The sequence below is a fragment of the Physella acuta genome, unplaced genomic scaffold, assembly GCF_028476545.2.
Source record: "Physella acuta isolate Inbredline_101_S28 unplaced genomic scaffold, ASM2847654v3 ptg000708l, whole genome shotgun sequence".
Taxonomy (NCBI): domain Eukaryota; kingdom Metazoa; phylum Mollusca; class Gastropoda; family Physidae; genus Physella; species Physella acuta.
The window spans coordinates 202,820-214,264 of record NW_026732227.1 but is presented as its reverse complement, the minus strand read 5'-3'; the positions used below and the strand labels follow the sequence as shown (position 1 = coordinate 214,264).

Sequence of the window (11,445 nt, the reverse complement as noted above, 5' to 3'; positions counted from 1 at the left end):
CGACAACTGTATTGAGATTTTTATAATTTGTGACATCATCTACAGAATCATGTCTCCGTTCTGGGTACTTGTGCTTCTACCAACGCTTGCTTTTGGGGATGCCTTAAGCGATGCAAAATCCATGCATTCAACGCTTGATAGGAACGTGGACAAGTTGTTGACAAAAGAGGAAATGCTGTACTTGGTGAAGGTTGTTGTGTTTATTTCAGCTGCATTTATATTATTTTTCTTTGAAAAGATAGATGTCTTCGAACAAAACGAGTTTTGACCTAATGTGCTTATAGGAAATAAACCTCGGAATATATGTTGTAGTTTAATATTACATGCATATAAAATGTGCCTTTAAAGAAATCGAAACGTATTACCTATCAATTTTATTTTAAAAAGCTTAAACAATTAAATGGAGTAATTATTTTGTTTGATTTAAAAATGTGTCAACAATTATTTGAATGATATTGTAATTAAATTTTTAACATTTCGTATTTTATGTTTAGTATTACGATGACAATAAAGACAACAAACTTTCCATGGCCGAGCTAACCAAGTTGACTTTGAAACACGTCCCAAAACTAACAACACAAACTTTGGCTTGGGGAAAATTCGTGGACACCAACAAGGACGGCGCTATCAGCACTGCAGAGTTTGACGCGGTTTTCAAAGCTATGGATAGCAACGGGAATGGGAAAGTTGATTCAGCTGAGTATAATGCGTAAGTTGTTTATTCCATATCACTGTAGATTGTTTTTGTAATACTGCATACTCGTGACGGTAAATCTTGTATAAGCTTGGGAACAAATAAAAACTAAACACAACACGAACACGAACACAAACACAACACAAAACAAACACAACGCAACACAAACTTAACACAACATAAACACAACACAACCCGAACATAACACAGCACAAACTTAACACAAACGCCAAAAGCAAAACACAACACAAATGCAAAACAAACACAACACAACACAAACACTACACAAACACAATACAAACACAAAGTAAACACAAACACAACGCAAACACATCACAAAAACAACACAAACACATACACAACTTAAACACAAACACAACGAAAACAAAACACAAACACATCACATACACAACAAATACACAACTCAAACAAAAATAAAAACACAAACACAAACACAAAAGAAAACACACAAAAAACACAAACACAATGCAAACACAAGCGAAAAAAAATAAAACACACAAACACAAAAGACAACACTCATAGATTTGCATTCAAATTTTGCTAATTATATTTTATATTTTAGCAAGACTAATTCTTTTATGGAGGTCCGTAGATTTTGGAGCTTCGCAACACAAATGCAAAAAGCAAAACAGAAAAAAAAAACACAACACTCATAACATAAACACAATTTAAATGCGCCCGTGGCGCTCAATCGCACCCTGTCCAAGCGCCAGCTTCAGCGAATTACGATAAAAAACCCAACCTGTACACAAACGGAAAGTTAGATTAATAATTAGTAAACAGTTCTTTCAGTGCAAACAATAAATAAAAGGCAGTATTTAAAATATCCGTGATTTACCTACTATAATGCATTTTATCAATTCATGCATTTTTTCAGCACTTTGTATTTTAAAAATTTACAATAGAGTTTCATGAATAAAACCATTGCGCACCTAATGAACGTGATGACGCGTCTATAACATTGCGTAGTAGTTAATTTAAGAAGGTAAATAGTAAACAGGACGTTTATTCAATAAAATAAAGAAAACAGCCTTTTATCAATTGGTGCTATTTGTGATATTTCAACAACAATGTCCTATTGCAATAACGTCCTCTGCAGATTTGCATTCACATTTTATTGATTATATTATGCAAACAATAATTCCCTCATGGAGATTTTGCATTCACATTTTTGTATTAGTATGAATAGAATTATTTTGTTATTACATTCCTTGGCAAAATTACAAAACAAAAAATTCATTCATTCATTCATTCATTATACCCTACTATTATTAAAATGTATCTACTTTTTCTAGGTATCAAAACGAAAATGATATTTGACATTGATCCGTTTAGCATGTTTTAGAGATTTGCTTGTATTTAATATTTTCTCTACGTAATGCGAAAGAGTAAAAACTGTAGCAACTATAAATAAAATTTAAGACGTTGTATAAACAAACCCTAGTCTGTCATTTATAATAAGACACTTCCGTGCACTGAAAAGCACTGCGTGGTGCGATGTTTATTTTTATGGTTCCAAAATCGGTAGGGAGACTCACGGACGGACTGAAACACAACCTCCGCGGTATATTATATATTAAATATCTTTATATATATATATATATATATATATATATATATATATATATATATATATATATATATATATATATATATATATATATATATATATATATATATATATATATATATATATATATGCGTGTGTGTGTGAGCTTGTATATATATTTTATGCATAACTATGTACAGAAAGAGCAAAAGAGGGAGAGAGAGAATGAGAGGGACAGAGAACAATCTTAGAAACAGATTATTCCAATTCTGGTTATCGAAAGCGATGTGCAGACAATGCATTGTTGTTGCTTTTTTTCTTATCCAGGTACGTGGGAAAGATTGCATCGGTAATTTGAGTCAAACTTGACAAATCATCACTGTTCTAACCCATTACGTATACCTAATCGTCTTTTAAGTGAAATTAAAGGCATTAAACTCATCCAATTTTGTCTTTTAAATTATTGTCTCCACGAAATTGTAAACATTTCTTTTTTTATTTTACATAGCAAATGAGAATAAAAAATTAAAGTCGATCACTCACCAAACCAGTTCACCCAACAACAAACTCAACTTTGAACCCTAGTCTTTAATCTTCACACCACGATTTGCTTCCCATGTTTCCATACAACTCACCCAATACAGCTCACCCCACTTCACACATTTAAAATGCAATCACTCATGACGACATTTAACGAATTGAAACTTTGCTATGTGCCTGAAATTTTATAGTCCGCTCTTTGTTTAGTGATCTATATATATATATTAGCTCACTTGACATAATAGTTCAGTGATCTACAAGTTTACTTACCTGGTCTATTTGTTGTATGATCTAAATTTACGAAATAAGGTTCAGAATTATTTTTTTTCTAATACAATGTGTTATCAAATTGCTTTTGGCATACTAAAAGTATATGCCGAAGGACATTTTGTTTTATACATTTTAATGGCCTATACTCTTCTTCTTTGTTCTTAATTGTTAGTGTTGATCTTATATGCCTGAAGCTTTGAACATTTTTTTTTCGAATTTATCAACTATGAGGTTTGCCGACTCGACCAAGCCTCCATCACAAATAATGTTACGTGTCAACTGGTTATGCGCCATTGAGGCCATTGGCTCCGATTTCATTTTGGATTTACTTTTGAAATAGAATATAATCTCTTCAAAAAAGAATCGCACAACAAGAGAACGAAAAACAATAATAATAATAGTATTGCGGAATACTAATAATACTTTTTACGTTTTTTTAGGAATCGAAAAAAAAGCGTAAGTTATTACTTCTAGTCAACGAAAATTACTCAAACTTTAAGAGGTAGATAATTAGATATTTTACTAGATGTGCAATATTGTTTATCTATCTAAAGCAGTATCTAAATTATAGACTTTTGAAACATTGAAAGCAGAAGAAGTTCAACTTACAGTTATCGGAAATCCCTCAAAAGTTGAAGCAGAACTACAAATTTGATATTATTCTTATAAAAAAAAATATTCTTCAAATTTAAAACAGGCGCCTCTGTTGGCGCCCCGTTAGTGTTCGATTTGACGCCCTGAGCTATGCCGTGAGCGCTGTGGTGCATAATTTTGTGATATACTATGGATAAGAAGGGTTACTATAGACTTTATCTAAATCGAATCCCGGCGTCCCCCGGTGCCCCGACAGGCTGGCTTACTGACAACTGTGAAGGCTTTCAACAAAATTACTTTCATTTACAGCGTAAATAATAATTCTATTACTTAAAACTTGTGAAGGCAGAGTAGCAGAATACGCTATCTTTAATTGCTTCACAACAGCTAATAAATCTATCCATATTACCTTATCTAATACTTCAACCGATCGTAGTCCAAATGGAATACGATCGATAATTCTCCTTTAGCTTAAGAAAATAAACCAGCCCAGGAAGTTGTTTACTATCTCTGGACCGTGAGGAAATAACTAGATCTAGGAATTTAGGAATATTTAAACTTGGAAAACAATTTAGAAACCGGACGATCGACCACTACATATTACGTACTTCAACTACTAAATTATCTTTCATAACATAAATGCTGATGGAGCGACTAAACGAATTTGTTCTTCCCCTATAATGTGTCCGACGACTTTGAACAACAAGCCGTCTACAATTGTGTACTTCTTATCGCCCTTTTTTGCAGACTTCCACCAATTTTTGAGGGAATCATCGTTGGACTGTTGTCTCCTAAATTTTTCAGCCGGTACAGTTTTGCCTAGGATGTTATAAGTTTGTTTCCCATCTAGTTTGTTCTTATTTCTTGCTTGCCCTCTTGTTTCTACAGTAGCGATAATACCAAGGTCTTCGTTAGATGGAGGCTTGGCTCCCCCTACATTGCCGACTATAAGGTCTGCAGGGGGGTCATCTAAAAGGACCGCTATAAACTCTCCAGTAAGATAAGGAGTTTCAATGCTCACCAACGCTCTAGGCACTCTCTTGCTGTCACCGTTGGCTGTCTTAATCGTCATCCTACCACGATTCCATCTACTTCTGTCCACTAACTGTTTCCTACACGTTATTACTACAGAGCCTGTGTCGCGCAAAACAGTAACTGTCTGATTGTCTAATTTTCCAGAGACGATAGGTAGTTTTCCCTTAAAACGTTTTTCCCACTGATCGCTAACTATGATCCCTATTGGCAAGGTAAATTTCATTTGGTTGATACACTGTTCACAATCTTCGCACTCACCACTAAACTCGGGGAGTAGTCATCTTTCTTTGTTTCTATAACTGACCTTATTCTGTTTGTTTCTGCTCTTATCCACCTTAGGTGATTTATTACGCCCCTGTCGTTGTGTCCGCTCGGCATTACAATCAGCTGCTATATTTCCCCTTAAGCCGCATGAAAAACATTTAGTTTGTGGTCGAGGCGAGTTGTTGTAACTCCGTGTAGTTTGTCGAGATGGACCGATTGACTGGACATAACTATCACTGTCTGAGTCAAAATTCTGTCTATATCTTGTGAATTGTGATCGGCGAGGTCCAGAGTTGTCCCTAGGATGGCGTCTGTATATCGGTGATTTCGAGCTGTGTGTTGTGTCTATAGCTGTGTCTGAACTGCGGTGAATTTGATCTACTAAGACGTCGGTCATCTTTTGAGACTGATGGCATTGGTTCTGCTATTGAAGCTATAAGTTCTGTCGGAGCATCTGGAGAGTCGCCTAGCTGTTTCGTCGGAAATATAGCGAAATAGTTGTCACACTGTTTCTCCACTTCGTCAACAGTCCTAGGGTTATGTGTTAGTATTTGTTGTCTGATATCTTCACTTACTTTCCTTAAGATTTTGTCTTTAAGAATCAGATCAAATAGACCGTCGTAAGTTTTCTCTATCCCGCTTAGTTCGACCCATCTCTTCAAATAATGTCTAGTTCTCCTAATGTAGCTTCCTGGTTTGTCCTCAGAGTTGGGTTTGGATGAGTTAAATCTATTGCTGTAGCCTGACTATGTCAGCCCAAAATGTTTCAGAACTTCTCGTTTTAATTTGGTGTAGTCTTCTTCTGCTCCTAGCTCAGTTAACCAGGCATCACAGCCTCTGTCTAACAGATCTTTCCTGAACTCATGGCACCAATATCTATGATCAAACCCTACCTCTCTAGCTTCTCTTTCAAAAATATCTATCACTACTTCCATGTCCATTGGACCACCGATACTTTTTAAGCCAATCATCTTAAGACGTGGGACATATGATTTCGTTTGTTCCACTAATCGTTGGTTACCCAAACTCTGTTGCTCTAGTTCGAGGGTTTTTAATTTAACCATTTCTTCTGATTCTATTCTCAGTTTTTCTAAAGCTCTCTTAGCCTCTCGTTCGGCTAACTCTATCTTTAGTTTTGTTTCCTCTCTATGTTTTTCTTCTGCTTCTGCTAGTTTATTTTCAGCCCACTCTAATAGATTATTCCCTTGGCAAATTTTATACTTCTGGCCCAATGCCAAGTAATAGCCAAGCGACAGTTTATCTTCACCGCTCATTGTCACAGTCACGGTGAGCGTGTCGGGTAGTTTCTATTGGTCGAAATCAAAGACGAACAATGTCACGTAGTGGTCAGTGCAAGCCCAGGCACGTAACTAAGCGGAAGGGTTAATTGCGGTCCGTGTAGCGTGACCAGCGGGGGTGTACGTCTGACACGTCTTGTTCACCTGTACGACCTATTGTAACTACAGCGGTTAGGGTTACGCCCACTACAACGCTAGCAGGTAACAACTGTTTATGACGCTTACGCCGAGACTGCCGTGTATGCTTTATGTTAACGAAAAATTCCCAACTAGCTTACCTAGAAACCACAGTAATGGCAACTCAGGAAGTTTACTTAACCTCTACGACTATAGAGAATTTCACGCGGGTATATCTAAACCCAATGGTAGAAGAAAACCAGAGTAAGTTGCGTGCCAAGAGCACCGCACGAGGGCTGACACAAAAGGCACTTACCCCAGAGTGTGATTGTAGGTCAGGAGTGCTGGCCCAATATATCAGCAGGCTGCTGCGCCTTCACACGCTCACACACAAAATACACTGGGCTTCTGGGCTGGTAGACTAAAGGACATCAACGATGAGTTGAGTGGACATCAGCGTAGTCTTCACACGGCTCACTTCGTGACTTGCTAGACTGGCCAAGGAATACCTCGTATGGGAACGTTGTTTACGGATGTCTGTTGCAGGAACAGCTTCTAACACGGATAGCGTCTCGCGGGGACGGTTGTTACGGGGGCTCGTTGCACAGCACAGTTTAGTTTACAGGAACATACAATACAGGTACCAGAATAGCTTCATACAGGATAGCTTGATACAAGGGCAAGAACAGTTCTTGCAGGAACAGCTTCTTACTGGAACAGCTTCTTACACTTATACTTAACCTCTTTGAGCTTTTACAAAGATTACTAATGTGCTGAGTCAATATCGAATTTTAGTCCAGTTGTAACTACGAAGTACTCTTGGTGTCTGTCCCGCTTTCTTAAGGTTGTCGCTGTCAGTAGTAAATAGTAAATAAACTGTCTTCTCCGTATTAATCTCCAAGAACTACTCGCGGCAAAAATTCGCAACACGATCCGTATTTACTTGGAACGGCGTCGGCTCGAGTACCTTGCACCCAAGTCGAAAAGACGTCAGGGAACAGTCCCTTACCACCGTCGATCTCTTAAGTCAGATAGGTAATAAAACTTAGGACGGGGCGAGTACAACTCAGGGCTGATCCTTGTAGAAAGCCTCGGGTGAGTTTTGCTCCTCCAAAGCGGTCTTCACTGACTCTGGTCACCATTTCTCTTTCACCCAAAACGTCTTTCAGCCACAGGTACAGCTTCCCGCTGACACCGATTTGCCTAAGTTTAAACAGAAGCCCTGTACGCCATACCTTATCGTACGCTTGCCTCAAGTCAAAGAACACCACGTAGGTGTTCTTTTACGAGTTAAAGCCGTTCGTGGTCTCTTTGATCAAACGAAGAAATGCGTTCATGGGTTGCTTAGACCCACGGAAGCCGCATTAATCTAGAATAAATAATGTTATTATATTTTAATAGTACCAGTACAATCGTGCGTACACCAGTCGTTCCATGAGCTTATATCCATTCGGATATTTGTCGCATTAGAGCAAGTGTCCATTCGGACATTTGTCGCATTCGGGCAAGTGTCCATTCGTGCATTTGTCCACTTTGGGCAAGTGTCCATTCGGGCATTTGTGGCATTAGAGCAAGTGTCCATTCGGACATTGTCGCATTCGGGCTAGTGTCCATTCGGAACGAAAAGAAGCCTTCGAACGAACGTCATTCGGGCCTTTCGGGAAATTGTATTAGACCCGGTTAAAATACTTGCGTGGTTATTGTTTATAGGCCTAAATGTTATTAAAACGTTCAGTAAAATATTTACCTCTTATTTTCTTATTTGTTTTTAATTATATTACTGAAAGTCAAAAATTTCAAATTATTTTGCGGCATTTTGATCCGTGGCTCTCATTTCAGCCTGCTTTTTCCGAATCAATTCTACAGAGCAGTTGTTTCATTTTTTGGATTAGTCTCTCATAGAAAAGTTGCTGTCTACAACTATTGAGCCTCATATGTCTTGGGTTTCAAACTTGAGTCTTTTCTGGTTAGCAATCATTGAGCTTTACCGATTTCTTGTCGAGATATTGTCCGACATTCCTACTTTTAATACTTTTTAAAAAAAAAAAGAACTTGTCCATTTTCAAAGATCAATAGATGCTCTAATAAATTTATATTTTTAATAATATTAGCATGTTTGTACTAATACAATACAGTCAACATCTTCTTCTAAACTAATTTAAGTTACATTTGAAAAAATACACATTTTTTTGAGGACTGCAGAACTGCAGAAATTTACTTTGTATGCATGTATAGGCAACAGTTATATATTTGTATATACGTGATAAAATATTAGCATAATTATATAGACCTGCAATTGCTTTTATATAAATAATTCTATATGTTTTGCGATTTGTTTCTAAGTGTATGAAACATTGAAAAACACAGAATTAGCGCGGGTTAATATTACTATTTTAATGCAATGACCATTATATTCTAAAGCGATAATTTAAGAGATTGATCAAGTTAATGTGTCCACGAAGTTATACCAGAAAAAAAGGAAATAAACATTGAATAACTAAACGTGCAAACCAAATAAAAATTAAAATTACTGCAGATGCAGTAAATTTAAGTCGCTAGTCCAACATAGATGTATTCAGTAAAAGAAACATTTAACATTGCTGAGGAAAAAGAGTACTTAAATTGCATATAATGCAACACACAATTTTTTCAACAGTAAACGATAAAAAAACAAAACGGTCATAACTGGTAACAATGGATTAAAAATTGTGCATTAATGTATATTAGTACAAATTTATTTTAAAAAGTTGGCAGCGTCGATATTCAATTCAGACAAAAAAATAACTGATACTTGTGGAAGAATTTTCATTTTCCAAACTTATCATTTTAATTACCGTCGTATTAGATAAAAACCAAATTCAAACAAAATATATTACCTTTCACAGAAACTGTAATTCTTTTTAAAAATGTACAATGTGGTAAGTAAAATACACATATTTTCAAATATTTTTTTAATATTACATTTTATTTACCGTACACACTGAACGTACTGTTTACTAATTGATTTTAACCAATAACAGTTTAATAGTCCGCTTCAGAGTGTCCTCTATGTTAAATTCTATCTTCTTGCAGTTAAGCATGAATTAATATTGTCGTTCACGAAATTATATCAGGCGCCTCCGCTGGCGCCTCGCAGGATACGATTTAGCGCCCTGTGTGCGCTATGGTGCAATCGTTCGGTTTGAAAAATCAGACAGTTTCTATATTCATACACATAATCGAATCCAAGGTGTCGTCTGGCGCCACGACATGATGTTATTCGACACCATAGGTCTTCCTATGAGCGCTATGACGTCTACATGTGTATAAACTGTTAGATGGACTATGGATATGATTGGGATTTTTGGTCGTTTACTAAGTTAAATAAACTCGAGACTTTTTCAAATTTTAACAACCATGAGCTGTTGCTGACTCGACCCTGCCTCCAACACAATTAATTATACGTGTCAATTAATTGTGCGCCATCGAGACCAATGACTCCAATTTCATCCTGCTTTTTTTTTTGCTTTCATTGACTTTGCCCAACCAAGAACAAACTACATGGCAGCAGTTGTTTGATTTTGTAGAGTGGCTGTCCCCAGCTGATGAGCCCTAGCCCTAGCCCTAGCCCTAGCCCTAGCCCTAGCCCTAGCCCTAGCCCTAGCCCTAGCCCTAGCCCTAGCCCTAGCCCTAGCCCTAGCCCTAGCCCTAGCCCTAGCCCTAGCCCTAGCCCTAGCCCTAGCCCTAGCCCTAGCCCTAGCCCTAGCCCTAGCCCTAGCCCTAGCCCTAGCCCTAGCCCTAGCCCTAGCCCTAGCCCTAGCCCTAGCCCTAGCCCTAGCCCTAGCCCTAGCCCTAGCCCTAGCCCTAGCCCTAGCCCTAGCCCTAGCCCTAGCCCTAGCCCTAGCCCTAGCCGTACCCCTACATGAGTGGTGAAATTTTAATATTCAACAATGCTTAGTATATTGATGTGGCAATAATTGTTATGTTGTTATGTTATGTTATGTTATGTTATGTTATGTTATGTTATGTTATGTTATGTTATGTTATGTTATGTTATGTTATGTTATGTTATGTTATGTTATGTTATGTTATGTTATGTTATGTTATGTTATGTTATGTTATGTTATGTTATGTTATGTTATGTTATGTTATGTTATGTTATGTTATGTTATGTTATGTTATGTTATGTTATGTTATGTTATGTTATGTTATGTTATGTTATGTTATGTTATGTTATGTTATGTTATGTTATGTTATGTTATGTTATGTTATGTTATGTTATGTTATGTTATGTTATGTTATGTTATGTTATGTTATGTTATGTTATGTTATGTTATGTTATGTTATGTTATGTTATGTTATGTTATGTTATGTTATGTTATGTTATGTTATTTTATGCTATGCTATGCTATGCTATGCTATGCTATGCTATGCTATGCTATGCTATGCTATGCTATGCTATGCTATGCTATGCTATGCTATGCTATGCTATGCTATGCTATGCTATGCTATGCTATGCTATGCTATGCTATGCTATGCTATGCTATGCTATGCTATGCTATGCTATGCTATGCTATGCTATGCTATGCTATGCTATGCTATGCTATGCTATGCTATGCTATGCTATGCTATGCTATGCTATGCTATGCTATGCTATGCTATGCTATGCTATGCTATGCTATGCTATGCTATGCTATGCTATGCTATGCTATGCTATGCTATGCTATGCTATGCTATGCTATGCTATGCTATGCTATGCTAAGCTATGCTATGCTATGCTATGCTATGCTATGCTATGCTATGCTATGCTATGCTATGCTATGCTATGCTATGCTATGCTATGCTAGGTCAGGTAAGGTCACGTCAGGTCACGTCACGTCACGTCACGCTACGCTACGCTACTCTACGCTACGCTACGCTACGTTACGTTACGTTACGTTATGTTACGTTACGTTAAGTCACGTCACGTCACGTCAGGTCAGGTCAGGTCAGGTCAGGTTAGGTTAGGTTAGGTTAGGTTAGGTTAGGTTAGGTTAGGTTAGGTTAAGTTAAGTTAAGTTAGGTCAGGTTAGGTTAGGTTAGGT

The 11,445-nt window shown here is 37.1% G+C and overlaps 1 protein-coding gene across 1 annotated transcript; it reads left to right on the top strand.

Moving 5' to 3' along the window:
* The first annotated feature begins 49 nt into the window (after positions 1-49).
* Positions 50-2,705, top strand: LOC131949645 (uncharacterized). Its single transcript, XM_059311491.1, has 3 exons — positions 50-190; positions 495-709; positions 2,592-2,705. The coding sequence occupies exons 1-3, from the start codon at positions 50-52 to the stop codon at positions 2,620-2,622; spliced, it is 387 nt and encodes a 128-aa protein (XP_059167474.1). The 3' UTR covers positions 2,623-2,705.
* Positions 2,706-11,445: the final 8,740 nt, after the last annotated feature.

Coding starts and splice junctions, on each gene's coding strand:
- LOC131949645 (XM_059311491.1), top strand. CDS start 50: ATGTCTCCGTTCTGGGTACTTGTGCTTCTACCAACGCTTGCTTTTGGG. Junction 191..494: donor AAATGCTGTACTTGGTGAAG/GTTGTTGTGTTT, acceptor TTTTATGTTTAG/TATTACGATGACAATAAAGA. Junction 710..2,591: donor GATTCAGCTGAGTATAATGC/GTAAGTTGTTTA, acceptor TTTCTTATCCAG/GTACGTGGGAAAGATTGCAT.